The 19,830-nt window shown below is 38.3% G+C and overlaps 2 protein-coding genes across 3 annotated transcripts; one reads left to right on the top strand and one right to left on the bottom strand.

The window, feature by feature from the left end:
- Positions 1-1,243: 1,243 nt before the first annotated feature.
- On the top strand, positions 1,244-10,960 carry cables2a (Cdk5 and Abl enzyme substrate 2a). Of its 2 annotated transcripts, XM_056732661.1 has the most exons (9): positions 1,244-1,946; positions 3,194-3,286; positions 4,717-4,794; positions 5,672-5,768; positions 6,157-6,322; positions 6,882-6,979; positions 7,269-7,375; positions 7,612-7,816; positions 8,181-10,960. In XM_056732661.1, exons 1-9 carry the CDS (start codon positions 1,348-1,350, stop codon positions 8,319-8,321), a joined length of 1,584 nt encoding a protein of 527 aa, XP_056588639.1. In that variant the 5' UTR covers positions 1,244-1,347; the 3' UTR covers positions 8,322-10,960. The 2 variants fall into 2 exon arrangements, with proteins under 2 accessions (XP_056588639.1, XP_056588640.1); XM_056732662.1 differs by lacking the exon at positions 4,717-4,794 and having other exon boundaries at positions 1,245-1,946.
- Positions 10,961-12,256: 1,296 nt separating this feature from the next.
- On the bottom strand, positions 12,257-19,354 carry osbpl2a (oxysterol binding protein-like 2a). Its single transcript, XM_056732664.1, has 14 exons — positions 19,269-19,354; positions 17,515-17,610; positions 17,171-17,270; positions 17,000-17,075; positions 16,681-16,815; positions 16,506-16,603; positions 16,227-16,409; positions 15,551-15,658; positions 15,301-15,390; positions 14,972-15,098; positions 14,280-14,399; positions 14,064-14,187; positions 13,868-13,958; positions 12,257-13,689 (listed from the first exon to the last, which is right to left on the bottom strand). The coding sequence occupies exons 2-14, from the start codon at positions 17,549-17,551 to the stop codon at positions 13,587-13,589; spliced, it is 1,392 nt and encodes a 463-aa protein (XP_056588642.1). The 5' UTR covers positions 17,552-17,610; positions 19,269-19,354; the 3' UTR covers positions 12,257-13,586.
- Between the last annotated feature and the right edge of the window lie 476 nt (positions 19,355-19,830).

Here is a 19,830-nt window from a genome sequence, read left to right as displayed (position 1 = left end):
ACCTCAAACGCAATTTGACCACCTGTGTTTTTTATAAAGGGTCAATGACGTATAACGACAACTTATCATTTGGTGCGAACAGTAATATCAGTAATATACATTTTTTATAGAAATATTGAATTGAATGAAATGCTTTTAATATCATTACATGTAACTTGCAACGAAATTTGGTGTCTCTCACAAAAGAAGTACAAACTGTATACATCACATTTCAAATAAAAGACTACAACAAAAAATGAATAGATAAATATTACAAAACTAAATGCCCACATATAATATATCAAAATGATTCTAAAATTATAAAAATGACTGTAGAGGAGTTGAAACTAGGGGATGGATATAGATCTATTTTTTTGGCTGAAATATGCATCTCTGATACAGTGCTTAAGTGAATGGTATTTATATCAGTTGTAGGCTATGTGATTTTTAGAAAAAATAAGTTTGTTAATTTAAGAAGACAAAATTATAGATCAAAAATATGAGATGATTACTTACCAAAACTCAATACTTTGTTATTAAACACTTTAAATACTAAAGATTTGTAAAAACAAATATTAAGCATGGTAAGGAAATTAATTAATTTTAATATGAATCACAGTCGCACCACATGACATTTTAAAGGTTATGTCCAATTCATAGATGAAAAACCCTAAAATCACTTTATTTAACATTCTTGATCTGCATTTATGTGTACACCACATTCTTAATGTTAAAATAACTGCAACAGATATAAGATACCCTTATACATCATTGACCCCCCCCCCATAAAAATAAGTACATATATCTATATATAAATATATTTAACTTTAGAAATTCCATTTTTGTGACGAAATGTCTAGCCATCCGTCGAATCCTACACATTAAAGTCCCAGTGAAATTATAAATGACAATTCTTATTTTCTCATGAAATATTGCAATGTTTACAATAGCCTACATAGGTCATCAATGTGGCTCATCTTCTTTTTTTATTCATGTACTCTTAAAATCTTCAGTTAAAATCTGAAAATGCACTTCCGCCCTGAAATGTCAATCAATCTCAAATGACATAAATTAGACCGCATGGCCGGAGCATCCTTTAACTCCTCCCCCTCAACTGTCAGTCATCTGCCACATTAGTTTCAAAATAAATGCAAAAGCTGTTTTCACAGATCCAATCAATTCGAGCTGAGAAACGCAAGCCGCGCCCACTAATTTTCCGAAATTCCTTTTCCCTCGGAAATGTGTCGCAACTTCCGGTTCATGGGGACTTAAAAAACAGGTGAACGTACACGTTCACGAACCAATACATTTCGACCAATCAGTGGTAACAGAGGATTATTCGTATGCATACTTCAGAAATCTACACCAATGAAATCTCAGTGGGCGTGGCCAAAGACTCAACCGGTCTGGTGGCGCTGTCTGCTTTTAGATCCTCACAGTAGAATGGCGGCCGCAGCCTGCGGTGCTCGCGGTTGTCCTAAAGCTAATACAGCCAAACCACTCAAAGAGCACATGCGAAAAAGCCGGGACTCCCGTCGTAGACAAGCGGCCCTGTTGTTTCTGAACAACATATCTTTAGACGGACGACCGGTTTACAATCTAAACAACGGCGTTGTTCGCCCCAGAGAAGCCGAGAACCGGTGCGTGGATGTCGCAGAGTCGGCGCCGACGGGTCCCACTCGGTCGACAACCATCACCAATGGAACATACACTCAAGTGTCAGTCTCCGTTATCGACGAATCTGCGACCCCCTTACCGAGGACTAACACCCACCCTGCTCCTCTGAGCCCCCCGACATGTAATCAAGGGAGTAGCGACGTTTTTACGGAGGATGTGCGCGCAGATCCTTCGTCGGTTCAGGGACCCCCCCTTTCCCCAACTTCTGGACCGCCGAATACATTTTCTGGAGCCGGCAAATCACCCATCCCGTTCCAGGGATCTACCTCCGTACCTGACCCACGACAAAGGTGCGTTTAGTTCATTTTAGTTAACAATATGACTGCGCGATTGCTCTCTGGCAGGGATTGATGGCATACACGCCTCCATTCTTAGCAAGTGTAGTGTACATCTACACTGTATTTTGCCTTCCTTTTGTCTGCCACGTGATTCGTTGTTTATGCTTAGGATTTATAATGATAAAATGCAAAAGAACTGAATTGTTATGGATTATAATTTCTTCCCAAAAGTCCTGGAAGCTGCCCTGAGTGTTATTAAATGAATGCTTGCATTACGTCCTTAAAGTAACACCAAAAAGATGCTCATTGCACATGTAACTTACACGTTTGGGAGACAAACACAAACTAGAACCGTCAACTTCCGCCTTTATGCAACTTTCGTTTTCATCTACGAGGGGGGATCTCGTTGTTTACGCGTGACGTAAGCATCCATGTAAACCTGACGCAATAAACATGCAATATAAAGCTGTACATATTTGCGGGCTTAACTTAAATAAGTCATTATAAACAGACATTTTGTTTGTAACAGCAGAGGCAATATGATCAAGGAGGACAGACAGTAGGACAGATGGAAGGTTTGCATACTGATGTATCACTTTTGTCACAGTACATAACTAATGGCTGTGTAAATGAGGAGAGTCAAAGACCACCAATCTGTCAAAACAAGCAAGTGATGTTGGTGTAAAACATGTCTCTTGTTCGTGACATGTCTCTCTCTCTTTATCTGTAGAAATATCCGCTTCTCACGCTTTCATTTTATTATGGAAGATTGAATTAAGCGGCCTTCAAGGATCAATTTATGGCCGAGGGGATGTAGCCTACGTAATCCGTTTAGTAAAAGAATAGTTCCCCAAAAAATAACCTGTATATGACTTTCTTTTGTGGAACAGAAAAAAAGATTTGAGAAACGTCTCAATTTTGGGCCAATGTTGTTTGAATCTTATGACATACAGGTATGGATTGACACGAGGGAGGATTACATTACATGAAGGCATTTGGCAGACGCTTTTATCCAAATCGACTTACATTGCTTTATCCTATACATTTTACATAGTTATTTGCAATCCCCTGGGATCGAACCCACAACCTTGCGCAATGCTCTTACCACTAAGCTACAGGAAAGCTCTGAAAGAACTGAAAGAGAAAAAGTTGGCCTCTAAAGTCTTGAAGACGCGTGACGCACAAAAGTTGTTCTCTCGACAGCTCATACCAAAGAAAAGTGCATTTAATTGAGCTTTTTATTTGTTGTTCTGTTGCAGGACACGTAACCTCTCTGGGTCTCCGGGGCCTAAGGTTTCCAAGAAGGTGCACTTCATCAAGAATATGAGACAGTATGATACTCGAGGAAGCAGGTGAGTCAGCGGTTGCAATGCAGGAAATACTTCCTCTAAAGAGGGTTTCTTTTTTTGATGAGCTGTAAGTAGTATAGGGGACTTGGAAATATCAATATCAAACCATTCAGAGGACATCTGGGACACGTACTATGGCATAAATCCAAGGCTCAATCATTATTTTCACCAAAATCTAAAATCAACACATACAAATATATACAATAATATATATATATAGTTAAATAATATATATTTTTTTTAAGTATGTAAATGATCACATTATATCACAATTAATTTAGTAATAATAAACAATCACAATGTTGTTGTTTTACATGCCAACAGTTCTGATAAGAGCTTGTCATACAGTCACGGAAACCTTAATGACTTGAGCAGTAAAATAAGGTGAATATCAAAAAAAATAGAATTTCCCGTGTTCTAGGTTATATAACTGCAGTGTTCTCTGGCACCAAGTGGGAAACTGCAGCTCCAGACAGACTCCGTGGTTCCTTGGCTAACATAATAACAGACAAGCTCCCTGGATAACTCACTTAGGTTCTCACAGGGATGTAAGAGATATAGATGTGGTTGCCTGCTCGGAACAACCGTGTTGGATTAAATTAAATCTCAAAAGGAGCCTTATATAGCAGTGACATCCTCTGGTGATAGAACTGAATGTAGACGCAGCCATTCAAATGTAATGGAACTTTCTTACGTAAGATAAGTGCTTTTCTTTTCACTTGGATTCCTCGAGCAAACTCTGTCTCGCTCTTTCGTGTGTCCCTGTTTTAAAGCCTTTATGAGGGAACCATTTATCTCAAATACGATCTTGTTCATAAGGCAAAACAAACCTCTTACCTTCATTTTCATCCATCGAATCATCAGTCCTGTCATCATGCCATGCCCTGACTCGTGTTCATCTCAGACTCATGACATCGTCAGCCCTTTGACCTCATCGAGCACAACCTGTGTCACTGCTGTTGACATTATTTGTGATTTTATCATCCTCCCCTGGGAAATGTGCCTGTTTTTGTGATGCTATGGTTGCCACACCTAAACGAAATTATGGTATGGATGACAAAAATGTCATTTTTGATTAGACAGGTCAGTGCTTTCATTCAGTGTTTTGTACCTGTGCACTGAATTAAAAGCATATTTTGACATGTATATACATTAACAAGGTTTTATAGCTTATAAAAAATAAGAATGATATTTTTATAAAACATTATCTAAAAATGAAATTTAAAAAATGTTTTTCATGCAGTTGACATGCTATTCTATACCAGAAATTGGATCTGAATGGTTTGACTTTTTTAGGCCTGTCGTCCTGTCACCATCTTCACTTCAGTTATCTCTCATTTTTTGTCTTGCATGTTGCCGTGACCTTGGGTGTGTGCCTGAGCTCCTGACTGATGTTGTCTGTTTTGTGCACATATGCCATCTGTGTCCTGCAGGGTTGTGCTGATCTGTGCCAAGAGAACCCTATGTGCTGCTTTCTCTGTATTGCCTTATGGAGATAGTTATCACATCAGGTACAGAGCAACAACAGTCAGCCAATCACCTTCATTCATTCCATATCATGTGAACCCACACACGAGATACGGACAAATGAAGCCTTAAATATCAAGATCCAATTGCTAGATGTTAGACTTTTAATGGAAGTAAATGTATTGAAGGGCTGTTTCACAAAGCTGAATTGTTGTTTGCGGATGGTTGCGGCATACATGTTAGGTCTGTTTGATATATTTATTGAAGTTATATTGAAAGTGTGGCATCCAGCTTTGTGTAGAACTTCAAGTTAAATCTATTATTACATTTCAGCTTGTGAATTGAACAAAGTCAGTGATTTGCCCATCTCTCATACATGAGCCGATATCATCATTTATAAAAAATGGGACCAATTAATTTTTTTTGTTCAATTTTTTTTTTTTAATAAATTCCCTGTAAAATTGTGTCTTTTCTGTATGAAATGGACATCAACCAATCAATCAATCATTTTATGTGTATAGCACATTTAAAAACAACACACGTTGGCCAAAGTGCTATACAGACCCAAAATTGCAAATTAAAACAAAAGAACACGGCATCAACGTTCAGGATAACGTATGCATTTAAATTGTCTAAATCTTCTATTTTCACTTCATGGGGTTCAAAAGCCTCAATAACAAACATAAACACTGCCTTTGTCATTCTAAGCTGAAATATAATGATTTGTTTACAGACAAGTCAGCCCATAGACAGTCAACTGAAGTCTGATGCTGGTTTATTAATAGACCCCTTTTGGTGGCTTGCACCAGACACACAACAACAACAACACAGAAGAGTCTTTATCTCAATATGAGAAGAGATTACATCTGCACTAATATGTTATTCAATTTTAATTCTTAACAATTCATCTGCCTGCTGTAGTGACTCAAAACTAGAAGGCCAGAAACAGAGACACTCTTCCGGCGGGGTAGTTGATATGGTCCCAGGACTCGAGGGGGTGGAGGTGGACTTTGGAACGGTAAGATGAGATATTCATCTCTGGCAAGAGAAATGATTTTCAGTAACCTTCAAAGATGTTTGTTTTCGTGGTGGTGCATGTTATGCTGACTATCTGGTTTTAAAGTGTTTTGACAAGGTGCGGTATACACCGGGTCACAGGGTGTGCGTTTGCGCAATGTATATGTATTGTTTTTGTTTGCGCAGACTTGTAGATTAATGATTTAAATAGCTTTTAAAGAGGCTTTAAGCATAGAAACATTAAATGTGTAGTTCACCCATCATCGTGTCTCTCGAAAACTGTATGACTTTATTTACAGTTTTGTGTCAAACTATCTCTTTAAATGCATATACTGCACATATACTTCTGTGCCTCTCTGACTGCTGTTTTGGATGTCTGTGGGTTGCAGACTGTGTCATACGCACGCTTCCTTCTCCCAACTAATGCCCTGGTCCGGCAGAAAAGCAGTGGGCTGCCTGAAACCATTTCGGGTCAGACCCCTATGTCACGCAACCGCATCAACGCCCAGAAGAACTTCACACCCTCCCGAATCAGCAGTATGGGCCAAGATACTGGTATGTGACATGGTTACTATTCGATTAAATAAGTTTTTCTGAATTTTCTATTTATAGGTAGGTGTTTAGGACAGAAAATAATTTTTGTTCCAGTCTGTGATATATAATATTGTTTCTATTTGCATTTTTCGCTGGTAAAATAGGTCAAAATAACTTTGCCTGAAAAGATGCTTTGTATATTTCTTTGTAATACGGCAAAGAAAATATGTTCATATTTACTTTTAAGTAACACAACGGTAATATTTGTTTGTGTATTTAGGAAACGTTCAACAATTCTTTTCCGTGATTTGAGTTTATTATGTGATACCATTGATTTGTTTTCATGTGTCTTGTCATGCTGTCAGTCTTTCACGTTGTCGTTATTTAACTTTGTCACTGCTTAGGTTGATTTTTAGGTTAAAGTTCAACAGATACTGGACTGGGATGCCCACAGTACATATAGAAATGCTAATTTAATGAAAAGCATGGTCCCATATTGTTTCTGCTGGATGTACTTGTATGTATTACCTTGAAAGCCTGTTGGTATACCTGTATGTACAATATTGTGTGTAATTCATAGGTGCGGACGAGCTATCAGACTATGACCCCAATTTACTCAGCGACCCCCAGTGGCCTTGCGGGAAGCACAAGCGAGTCTTAATTTTTGCGTCCTATGTGGTAAGAACCCTGATTACTTAACTCATCATGCTTGTGAACATGCTTTGAAAATACATCATAAGTTTTATTAACCGCTTGGTAATCTTTGAACCCAACTCATGACCTATATCAGATCACATAGGCATGTCATGTGATAAGCTCAGTACGGTCTAACAGCTAAAGTCTAGAAGCATGACGTCTAGGATATCAGCTCAGCATTGAATATAGCCCCAGTGTGTAGTAGTCGCTATAAAAAGTTGTATGCCATTTTATGCCATCCGCAACAAACGTCTCCTTGTGTTCCACGCAGACAACAGTTATCGAGTATGTAAAACCATCCGACTTGAAGAAAGACATGAACGAGACATTCAAGGACAAGTTTCCTCACATTAAACTGACTCTCAGCAAGATCAGAAGGTAAAGTGGTTGTGATGGAAGAGAAAATGGTTAAAGACCCGAGCATTGTTGCTTTTAGTGCATGTCTGTTAGATTTAACATCATCTATATACCAAAATATTGTCCTTGTAATATGGTTTAATAGAAAATTCTTCAACAAAAATGAAGTCCAAAAGTTATAGCAATGCATTTTATATTTTATGTGCTTTGTGTTGTTTGTGTCTTTCTCTTCCGTGGCATTTGAACGTGCACCGCAGTTTGAAAAGGGAGATGCGAACGGTGAGTGAAGAGTGTGGGCTACAGCCGGTTACCATAGCGATGGCCTATGTTTACTTCGAGAAGCTGGTTCTGCAGGGGCGACTGAATAAACACAACCGAAAGCTGGTGTCTAGCGCCTGCGTTTTACTGGCGGCCAAGATTAGCAGTGACCTCAAGAAACACGAAGTCAAGCAATTGATGGATGTAAGTGGGACGTGATCTTAACGTTTTGCATTGAAGTTTATTGCATTATTAAAAGTACCATGGTATTACCGTGTTTTTAGAACATTTACTAATGTATGGTAGTGCTTTTCAAGTACCATGTACAATATGGTAATTATTCCATAGCGTTATGTGTGTTATGGTGTCACAACCATATGATATGACAAGTGTACTATGGTATTACTACAGTACAATACATAATGTGTTGATTTGCAGTAATAGTCATTTATTTTAAACAACGGATTATGGTTACTAGCTATGCATATATTCTAAAACATTATTTTATAATTTGAAGAACGATATATTTACTCTTTCTTCCTGTCCTTGACTTCTTGACCTTGAACAGAGGTTGGAGGAGCGTTTTCGGATAAATCGCAAAGAGCTGATTTCTCTAGAGTTCACTGTACTGGTTGCCCTGGAGATGGCACTCTACCTTCCAGACAGCAAGGTCATGCCCCACTATCGCAGACTGGTACAGCAGGTCTAAACCGTAGAGGACCCTATTCAACCAATCCCAGATCAGTTGTTTCTTCTCCACTCCCTTTTTCACTTCTATCATGTAACTGATTTTATAAATCGCACGGACGCTTACTTCAAACACTGATTTACATTTTTTTTCCCATTTCGTTTTTTTTAAATAGAAAAACGTCATTTATCAACTTCTTAATCAGAAAGTTTTATTCTTCGCGATTTCACTTATTTATGAAATATTTTTTATGGATGACATTAATTTAATTTTAATTCATAATTTATGTGTTTTGAATATTATATTTTTTGTATTCTTTGGGGATAGGAGTTCTTCTGTACTTTTTTGGGGGGTTGTGGAGCATTCCGATGCGTATCCAGCCAGACACTCTATGTTAGAGATGACATTTAACAGGCGCATTTATTGTGCTTCTCTAGGAAGTTTTTTGTAGTCAACAAACATTCAGAGAGTAAACACCTTGATTTTAGGGCGAAATTGTATTTTTCAGTGAGACACGATACATTGTTGAATAGGTTTAAATGTAGAAAAGATTGACAAATTTAATTTGAATGTCTAAGTGCCATTTTTAATAGGGTGTAAAAAAATTAGAAACTGAACTGATTTTTTTTGTTACAGATGTTTTTACATTTGAATTGTTACATTCTTTAAAGAGATGGTTAACCCCAAAATGATTTTTTTTTTCATAGTTTACTCGGTTATTCCAAACCTTTATACATTTCTTCGTTCTTTTGAAAGCAAAAGAGGATATTTTGAAGAATGTTGTAAACCAAACAGTTCTGGGGCACCACTGACTACTATATTAGTTTTTTTCTTCTGTGGTAGTCAATAGTGCCCCAGAATGGTTTGGCTAGAAACATTCTTTCAAATATCTTTCTTTGTGTCTAAAACAGTAAAAATTATACGAACCAGACTGAGTAAATGATGACAGAATTTCCATTTATGGCTGAACATCTCTTTAATGCAGCTTTGACAATTACCATAATGAAATCAGTTTTATTTGAGGTTACTAGTGTATCCTATTTATCGTTTGTCAGATGTGCAACATGCTCCAAACTGTAGGTTTAACAAATGTATTTTCAGCTGTTGTGTATTTGGTCACTGAGAAAACCTTACCTCTGTGACCAAATTTGTGTGGTTTATGTTGTGCAGTGTTGAATATGAGATATGAATTATTAATCTTTTTTATCAGTGTTCATAAATGGTGTCTTATCTTTCCCCCAATCCCTCTGAAATATGCTTCAGGAGTGAGCTATGTTTACTTTTAAACCTGAACAGTATCACAGTGTGGAGCATTATCACAATTTCACTATGCAACATTTTTTTTATTCGTACATCTGTTTTTAGTATCAGACTTTGATTTATGATTAACAGACATTTCACTCCTTGGTAATAAAGCAATAATCCACAAGAGGTTATGGGTAATTTTGATTTTACTACAGAAGAAGGGCGGCATGAAGTGTCAAACCACATTGCCTGTAGTAAAATTACAGTTATGCACAGACTCAAGTGGCTTATTGCTTTTAAAGTCGGCATGAAATAAAAAATGCAAATTTGAATTGTTTTACACAGTGGTACAATATTTATTATAAATTATTTATCTGTGCATATCATTATTTTTTTTAATCCGTCAAATCTGCTCCCATTTTGTTGGCAACGCCCAACTTTCAACGATCCAATCAGTTCTAGATGAATGAAATCAAGTCCCGCCCTACATATGTATACAGATTTTTTTTTTTGCTACTTTCATGCCAACTTTAAAAATGTGCCAAAAGCAATTATGATGAACATAAGCGGTTAGATTAATAATTCATGGCTACGTATATACTTTATTTTTCTTACTGTAAACCAAACACAATTAATGCATGATGTGGTGGGGCAGGTGTGGTTTTCTTTCCAAAGTGACTCATCCAATTAGAATTCAGGGTCAGAATGATTGGTTTGTTTATTAAATTCTTGGAGTTTCTTAATATAATAAAGCACATTGCCACCATCTAGTGGTGGCCTTTTAATGTGACAGCTCTGTATGGTGCATCTGAAACTTTCTCTCAGGGCTGAGACAGAAAATCTGTGAGAAAGCAACTGGAACGGAGAGAATTTTTGTAATTGTACTTCACTTATTCTGTATAGTGTAAATCGTCACTGAATTTTGAAGAATGAAGTGCCTTCTATTACATTTGCCGGCACAGTCTTTTAGCCGTACTCTTTTTTTTTACAAGTCACAGTTATAACATCGAGACAATTTTTTGAAAAGCATGTGGGTTTAGACAAGGTTAAAAAACGTGGGTTTTTTGGAAATTGTGTGTGTATGTGAGAATACATTGTGTCCTGTGATACTTTCGTGAATATTTTCTGTGGATCTAGAATGATACAATCACTGTGAGGGTATCCTGTGACATTCTGCATGAGAAACCTGTTTTTTGTGAGTGTTGTTGATTATAAAGTCCTTACAAAGTTTATTTTTTAGAATTTCCTTTTTTCAGTCTATGACTGAAATGTAGTTTGGACCGTTTACTGATCTTGTGCTGTGAGGATACTGTTGTTTTGTCTATTTCATTGGAATTAGATTTATAAAAATGTTTATTTTGTCTGTAAAGTTTGTATAATGAAAGATTGTCTCACCAAAAAAAGTGTCTGTATTTGTAGAAGATTTGTAATCAACTCTTTATTATAACTTAGTTTCTATGTGTTCAGGAAAATGAAGTAGTATACAGAGATAATAACATAACACTCTGGAAGATAAAGATAATAGGGGAAACTCATATGGAGACTTAATCCAGACTTTATCATATTTCTTATCTTCATACGTTATTGATTTGGCATCCTTCACCTTCCACGACCTTGTAAAACACAACCACATACACAATAGATAGTCAAGGAGAAACCTTTTAGCTCATTTTAAGTTGTATAAACTCAGACACAGACAAGAGTTTTTTCTATTATGTGTTTAATTAGATCCCCTTATCAAGGACATTTGATAAAGATCAGTTCACATTTTAGGTTAATGCACGATTGAACATATAATTCACAATTTCAAATATTATGGAACCTCTTCCAAATGTTTTTTCAAAAATTCTGATCTGTTTGTCAATTCCATGTGACTTTAAAGACAAAAAAACTAAAACTACTCCATAAGGTCTGACAGATATCATTAATATTGCTATTTTACAAATGAGGAAGTTCATAAGCGCATTTGTGTCACGAATTGTGGTGGTCTATACAAAGGTAGTAAAAAGTCACAATATACCATGTTCAACTATGTAAAGCCAGCATTGCACCACAGTGGAAACTCAGGCCTCTATCTGTGAAATGGGTTTCACAACGGCAACAAATCCTAGTGTCACAACCTAACAGGAACACAGACAGAGTATGACTTCAAACCGACAGACGTTTCTGAGTGTATGTTTACTTACATACTTGCATTCAATGTGACCGGCTTTACTTTATCTAACTGTGATTGCTACAGCAACGTCAAAGATGGCACAAAATCATGAAGCGATTGTGAGTTTAACATCTCAGGATTTCAAGGGCATTAAAAGCCATTAAGTTAGCAGCTGGTGAAATAATGTGGTTAGATATTTCTGAAGAATTGCTAATAAACATTGCTAGCGGGATTAGCTTGTTTGTTTAGGCATGCCAGAATATATCGTACAAAATACAGAGGGAAATAATTTGTATTTTCTATAAAGTATGACATGGCTTGAAGCTTGGCTTTTGGAATTGTATGCAGTACATGACTACTACGTAAAGGTAAATAAGTTTGTGCTACACAATAGACGATCAATATATATTTCTAATCTTAATCAGTTACACTGACCTGTCTCTGCAGTAAACCATCAGCCCGAATGGAGGCTAAAGGGAAACACAAACCTTCTCCAATAGAGGCATGCTTGACTCATTCTTCCTACACAACCAAAGTATTTCACATAAACAGTGGAGCTCTTTGACGTATTTATACGATTCATAGACAAACACACAGACATTCCGATCGATCTTTGCATAGCGTGTGGGAATTTGTGAGTGCTAAAAAAAATCACAGTATTGTTTAGACTTTTGAAAACAAAAGACTGCTATGTCTTTTTGAAGTCCTCTGAGGTCAGCTCTTGTCTTCGATTAATATGTTTGATGAAGTCTTTACCCTTGTCCTATCAAATATTTGTGAACAATGAAGCACATTCTGTAATCGACCGAGCATTTTTGGTACATGTATATGTATACGAGGGGTAAACTGACATTTGCAAGCCCTAAGTGCATAAACAAACAGAAAGAGATTAGCACCCATCTCAGTTTCTTCCACACCAGGATCTAGCATTCAACTACACAACAGTGCAGTCCTGATAAATAATATGGCTTTAGTTTAAAAAAAAGATAAAAAAAGTTGCTTTGGCAACCATAAACAAATCATTGTTTGTGTCAGGTTGAATTAGAAGTTACTTATAAGTGCTTTATTTCCATTATTAAAAAAAACGACTTTTAAACCAGGTAAACATTTTGTTCATAAGCAGCTTTCGTTTTTGTTGACGCTCAAAAATAAAACTGAATAAGCAGGTCTAAAATATTTGAAACGAGTGAGGAATGAGAATGTTCAGTTTAATTTCTCCTGTACCACAGAGATGGAGAGAATGGCCTGAGAGCCGCGCTTAATAGATATTACCGTTTTATCACAACAGAGATTGAATGACACGGAAAAACTGCACAGTTTCCTTCTCATAATCAGTCACTAAATCGGATGGATTTTATTAACAACATTCTGCCTCTAACACACCTTTGAAAACGATAAAAATTGTTTTAATCGGACCAAAAACACAATGACGCTAGCACAATCTCCTAACATGTTCAGAGCAGCCTCACGGTTCAACGATAAGAAAGAATCTTTACAGACGGCACCTAACCACATATACCCATAAAATAAACACCTGAGTGTAACTAGGCAACGGACACATGGAAAGCTAAGTACTTACATATAGACTAACAATCTCTACATACATATTGAGGTTTGCACAAGATGTTAGCTCTAAACCTAACGTACATCCAAAAAAAAGAATATTGTTTAGGCATTCCCTAATTTTCGACATAAATAAATAAATTCTTGTTAACAGTGAAAGGTATGGAGAGGCGATAAACGTTCATTTGAATCTATCATTTCGGCAAAAAAAAAAAAAAGAAATGTGAAAGGAGCTTGTAAAAGAGAGGAAATGATATGGACTGGATGAAGGAGAGCAACGAATGAACCTCAGGACCTCTCTTCATCCTTCCGTTCAGACCAAATCAGAAGATGTCTGGAAGATCAGAGTACCTCCTGTCGAAGTATCCACCTTTGTAGATCCAGTCTGCGGCTCCAGTGTAAGGGTTACTGCCTTGCTGGAACCATCTGAAAAGAGGACAGGCCGACATTTTGGATCAACATTAAGAACTCTTAAGTATTAGTTCAATTTAAATATAAAAACTAGTTTAAAGAATGCATTTAAGAGAAATGTTGTCACGTTAAAAAGTAGTTTTTTGTTTAGAAAATACATCATTACATCATTCACAATAGGTTCTTTAGTCACCTTGTGGACCATTCTGCCTCATCTTTAGCACGTTCTCTTCTCGCAGCTCTCTGCTTCTCCTCCAGTCTCTCCTTCTCTTGACTTGCAGTGTCTGGCATTTATGAAAAAGGATTAATTGGCATATCCAAGAACTTAATGGATATTAATAGAATGGCCTGAAGGTTTGTGTCAGAGAAAGCGAGAATGTTCTCCATACCTATATCACCAGTCTCCATTGCTCTGATGTCTGGCCGCAGACGACTGTCTGTTGGTGCGATGACTCCAGCCATGCTGGGCTCCAGCTCATTGAGCGCCATAGTAAAATTGGTAAAATTATACATCTAAACATAAGCAATGAAACGAAGCGCAGGTAAGTACTAAACCATCAGGGATAAAACAGAAATTAATATCAAAGAGAAATGTCTTCAGGTACCTGTGTGGAGTTTGCCGGTCGAGGGGCCACTCTCCACAGTAACGTGCTGCCTGGGATCATAGTGACCGTCTCCTGCACATCTGGCATCTCATCCGCATCATCACCACCTGGACTCGGCTCCTTATCACATACAGATATCAGCATTTAACCCAAAGCCAAAATGAGAATTAAATCAACAGAAAAAGCAAGATCAAGAGACCGCAAACTATTGCGATGAGCGCATATTTAATTCGAAGAATTAAGAGGCTTTGTAAATCTAAAAATGCATTCAGACTGGGGGGGAGTGATAACGGTTTTTCTAGATATTGTGTTGACACTAAACATAATATCGTATTTAATTCGTAACCAGAATCTGGCTGACACTCCAACATAGTGTGTAGTGATATTGCACCCATTTTATATTTCTGCCTTGTTTAAAAAACTCTCTCAAACTCACTTTCCATTCTATCGTGTTTTGAGTGCGAATTGTTGGCTTTCCTTTTAAAGAAAAAAATATTGTGATTGTTTCATTTTAGTGTAACTTTTGGTCACAATAATCATGAAGTCAGAAAATCTGTTTTCAGTCCTAAAGCAGACCATTGTGGTAATCTCAGGAACTTCATTTGAGGATGTGTGTTGGACTTCCATATAAAAAGCGAACAAAAAACAAACAATGGCTTTACAGTAAGAGATAAACGACTAGTGCTTACTACCTGCTTGTGTTTCTTGGAATCTCCTCCGCTTTTCTTCTCCGCTTTCTTATTGGCCTCGTAGACTTTTGTCTCAATGCTGTACACGCACTCAGTCCACTTCCCATAGACAACCACACGCTTCTTTTTACTAAAATACATTTAAACGAAATATATACGAATCAAAACCGGACACTCCGAGAAGATAATTGCTCTAAAGAATAATACATCAAACAAATACACTCAGAATTTCATTTCAGAAGTGCTATAGAGACAGGGTGGCCATGCAGTGTGAACTCGACAGACTGTGTGCCAGATATACCCGATGACATTCGACACGAGTGACTGCTCACCTCTTGTCCTGGATATGTCCCTCTACTCTGTGCAGCTCTTTGCCAAACATGCCGCAAGGCTTAAAATTCAGCACACACTTATCCCCCGTGCTGAAATGAATAGAAAAACAACGGTACGTTGACTAAAGAATCATCCACAATGTCTGATGATTTACTTCATGCTTTTTGAATGCTGGAAAATGTTAAAAAATCACAAGAAAATTTAACGTAATTGGAAGTGTCATTACAAAGAAAAGAAGACATGTAAGACCTGTGGTTAACTATTTCCATTGTTCCATACTGCTCAATCCAGAGTTTTCCCAGGATAACATTATGCACACAGCACATAGGGTTCGTCCATGTGTATGCTTCTTTGTGCCTGAGGAAGAACAAGTGGCTCAGTTGTAATTCATGCCCCCTATTTCATAGGCTAAAGTGTGATTTTCACTTCTGCATTGGACCTACGTCATAGCCTCTACACCGTAGGCTACGTGTCGGTTTTTGTTTATACTTCACATTGTCCGTGTCGACAGGCACTGACCACTAGGCGTCTTTGTCCATGCGTGTGTTGCTTGTGTAACCAAGTCAAGAGCCAAAGAAGAAGTAGCTCGATTGAGAAGCATTAGCAGTGATAGCCGCAAGTAAACGGTCACTTTTGTTGCAGATTTGAGATGTTAAATATAGAAGCACAAATAATTCATTCGGAATTGTGATTGAGTAAACATGACTCTATCGCAGAGCTTTTTTTTTTACCTAAGGGAGGGGTTCAAACAGACCAATCACAGCGCTTGCGGTCCGTGTAGGGTCTGCGTTGAGTTGACGTGTTGTTACATTTTGGAGAGGATGCGTGTCAGGCTATGGCTAGGTTATAGTACGCGGCTCTGTGTAGGGTACAGCATAGGTCCGACGTAGAACCATAAATTGGGCCTTGTCAATATATAACTTACTTTGACAGCTCGAGCGTCATGGTGCCCTTAGGCTCCGCCTCCACACTCTTCCCCCAGAACTTCAGTTTAGGGTAGATAGAGCCATGAAACGAAAAGTCCTGATTCAGTGACTCAGCGTAGAAGGCACTGATTGGTGGATGGTGGCTGACCTGTTCCGAGATCATGCGGTAACCCTCCTCCTCCCTGAAATGAGCGAATCATTTGCGTAAACTAAATTACATTTACATGTGCATAGAGAAGACCCGTAGGCTATTTGAAAGTAAATGAATGCAGCTTTACCTCATGAGCTCGTACGTCTCTCCTAACAAAGGGTTAAAAGGTTTTCCAGTTCTGTCCCATTGTGATGCAACAGCAGAAACGGCGAACGCGGCAACAAACTGACAAATGAGACGCAGCGATCTTATAAACATTCAGATCCTGTGCGATACACTTGCGTGATAAATGAAGCACTCACCTGCATGCGCTCGAAGGAGTCTGAAAGTGTACAAGCTTTATGGATGAGGTATGTATGTTCCATGTACTCAGTAATTCTTTGCAAGAAGCTCAGCGGTTCGTTGAAAACAATAGGCATTGTTATCTTCGACAGCTCCTGAAGCATTGCCGGAGAGAAGACAAACACAGCGGGTTGGCAAATGGACAACATAATACCATAATGTAAATAACGTGTCTCCTACGATAAGGTGTTTAGTGAATCGAGCTTGGCTCTTGACTAAGCTGACTCATTTACAGCTTGTCTTGCAAGAATCGAAGACACTGCGCGTTCATGCGCTCACCATTCCGATGCATTTCTTCAGGAAGCCCCATATGCTGAAGTCATTTCTGGAGAACATGGGTGCTGGGAGAGTTGTCCTGAACGCACAGATATGCACATAAATACATTAAACAACGATTCAGCTTCGTGCTGCTGGATGTTATTTCATGTTGGCAATATTCAGCCAGCTTACCGTCTCTCCCAAACACCGTTCTCAGATGGCACTTTGCCATTCGCAGTCTGCTTGCTGGCATCTTTATAGCTGACCTCACACGAGTCGTCAGATTCCAAACCTGAGAAAATGAAGCTTCAGTTAGGAATGCGCAGAACAAGATTTTTTGTGAATTGTATTAATCGATTATCATTCAAATGATCCATGAATGAATCATTAATATCCCAAAAGTATCAAATAATAGAAATGTCTGCAGCCTTTTCGCATTCATAAACAGCTTGTTTTGGTTGCCGTATGCTTAGTCTAGACAATCACTTTCAACTTATCTACATTTTTGTGCATCACGAGAACTTCTTCTTTATCACCTGTCTCAGCATCATAGAACTCTTCCTCGCTGTTCATGATGGACTCAGTGTTGTTGATGTCAATCAGAAGGCATCGTTCCTCAGCCTGAATGTGTTCTGTAAATCAAAGAATCGCAGGTTGTATTTGATTACTAAAGAGATTCAAGGCACGCAAAGCCTGTAAACAAGTTAAGACCTACGACTGGGGGTCACCATTCCAACTAATAAAACTAACCTGGCTGGAACACACTGGCTAATTCTGACCTCCACTCCGTAACGCAACACACAGGACAAACCCAAGCACACAATCACCTCACTGCAGACCTTAAACAGCTGTGCTTGGCAAAACCATCTGATGAGAGTGTCCGAGCAAGCTAATTCTTTAATGGCCGGCTCATAGCAAAGAGAGTGGGTGTCAGCAGTCATCTGTCATTACGGCAACCGACTCTAGCGCTTCACTACATCGGCTTATTTATGGGAAACAGGAATAGTGACGTTAAAATATATAAAAGGGCTAAAATAACTATTAAAGCGCAGTATCTTAAGGTCCCGTTCAGGCTGTATTCTGCTGTAAAACACCAAATGCAAAGCAGTTTAAAAAACCATATAACGGAAGACAGCAACATGCAAATTATTTGCAACTAGGAAAAGCAAAGCAGACATTTGCTGTAACAAGTTGACAGCTATCACCAATTCAAATAGCCCACGTGGTAAACTGGCTTAAGAGGACGTGTAGACAAGCGTGTTGTGGACTATGACTGACCAAAGGTTTTGGATCGGAAAAAAGATAAACCAAAGCTGTGCCCTCAGCCTTACGTAGTATCAGGACAGAGCCTAAATACTGCAGATGTTTGACCAGAGTTCAATGTATGAGACGTCCCCAGATCATCTAATCTAGGAATAATAAAACCCATGAATCATATTAGATTTTAAGGATTAACTGACCAAACAAAAGCATCCAAACACAAAAATGAGCGAGACAAACAGCAACATTTAGATTTTCATACTTTTCTCATAATAAATAATCCAGTAATTTAATGCCTGTATTATGGTTCAATACACATTCATCGTGACACTCTAAAAAGTAAAACTAGTCTAGCCACTCTATACATTTACTGTGACTATGACAACCAAGTGGCTACTGCTTGGAAACAGATGAAGTTTCTGGCTACACAAAAGGGATGCCCAGAAATACTCCATAGTTACAACTGCAATGACCTTTGACAGGTAAGATTGCACTATTGCTGTCAACTGACAGGTGGATGAACGGCTTCTCTCTCCATCATTCTCAAGTGTGACCACATTTATCATTGAATACTGGAATCACAGTTATAGGAAATCACTATTGCTACATATAAATCACAATTTCCGGTTTATAATTTGATAAAGACACAAACACTGCATACAACTAAACACACTCAATCCAGGTAATGTAACTGCCATAACAGCAGCCTAGCCAACAGACTAGCGATACGTGTATAAGGGCGAGCATACATCAAGTTATGCCCTGTTAGATATCCAAACAGACCCGGTACTATGAATAACTCGATCCGATCGGATCCAATGTAGACGCAACGCACGTAGTATCGGTCTCGAGCTGTTTTGACCCGCTTTAGCCGCTAGCAGTGCCAGCGAAGCGGGCAATAACAAACACCCGTATTACTCAATAACCCGTCCGATGTCTTTCAAACACACCACGCTGCACAAAATATCACGTCACGTTAACTCGATCTTGCGTGTCAAGCTGTGTAACGTACGTGCGTGCATCGCGTTACCTTTTAATAACGTAAAGCTGGATCTCTCCGTTCTCCGGTGGGACAGACAACAAGCACCCAGTTTGGGAAGGCTGACACGGGGGCGGGGACATCTCGCAAGGACGGAATGACAGACGGGATTGGAAGGCTATGGACGGGTCCCGTGCAAAAAGGGGCGGGGTGATTGTTGATTGGCAGGAGTTGTAGCCTATTGTTGTAAAAGGCCTCTGCAAACCCCTCTCAAATACTCCGCAAACGCACGATATTAACCTCTTGTAGGGGCGGGGCTACGTTGAAGTTATATAAAGGGGTCGGTCCTAAAAGGTCAGGTTTAGGGGTTATTTATAATCGTTATGATAAATATCGCCCTCGGATATGGGAGTTAAGCATTTTGAATTGATATTAGAGAGCTTATTGACCCCATATTTTACATCTAAATTAAAGTTATGTAAAAGAAAGGCACTCTGAAGCTTTTAATTATAAACGTATTACACATTCGAACACATATTGTGCTTTGAATGCTTTCAGCTTCAGCTTAATTTAATTTTAAACAAAACATTTTATTTAGGGTTATTATTTGCGA

Source organism: Triplophysa dalaica, chromosome 20 (assembly GCF_015846415.1).
Source record: "Triplophysa dalaica isolate WHDGS20190420 chromosome 20, ASM1584641v1, whole genome shotgun sequence".
In the NCBI taxonomy this organism is placed as follows: domain Eukaryota; kingdom Metazoa; phylum Chordata; class Actinopteri; order Cypriniformes; family Nemacheilidae; genus Triplophysa; species Triplophysa dalaica.
The sequence above is the reverse complement of the archived record's forward strand: the minus strand, read 5'-3'. Positions and strand labels throughout refer to the sequence as shown.

What these genes read in the sequence shown, in the direction of transcription:
- osbpl2a (XM_056732664.1), bottom strand. Translation starts at nt 17,551, where the DNA reads ATGAACAGCGAGGAAGAGTTCTATGATGCTGAGACAG. An exon ending in GTTCTATGATGCTGAGACAG is followed by an intron (nt 17,271 to 17,514) that starts GTGATAAAGAAG and finishes TCATTTTCTCAG; the next exon opens with GTTTGGAATCTGACGACTCG. An exon ending in AACGGTGTTTGGGAGAGACG is followed by an intron (nt 17,076 to 17,170) that starts GTAAGCTGGCTG and finishes CTGTGCGTTCAG; the next exon opens with GACAACTCTCCCAGCACCCA.
- cables2a (XM_056732661.1), top strand. Translation starts at nt 1,348, where the DNA reads ATGAAATCTCAGTGGGCGTGGCCAAAGACTCAACCGGTCTGGTGGCGC. An exon ending in ACTCTCAGCAAGATCAGAAG is followed by an intron (nt 7,376 to 7,611) that starts GTAAAGTGGTTG and finishes CGTGCACCGCAG; the next exon opens with TTTGAAAAGGGAGATGCGAA. An exon ending in AAGTCAAGCAATTGATGGAT is followed by an intron (nt 7,817 to 8,180) that starts GTAAGTGGGACG and finishes GACCTTGAACAG; the next exon opens with AGGTTGGAGGAGCGTTTTCG.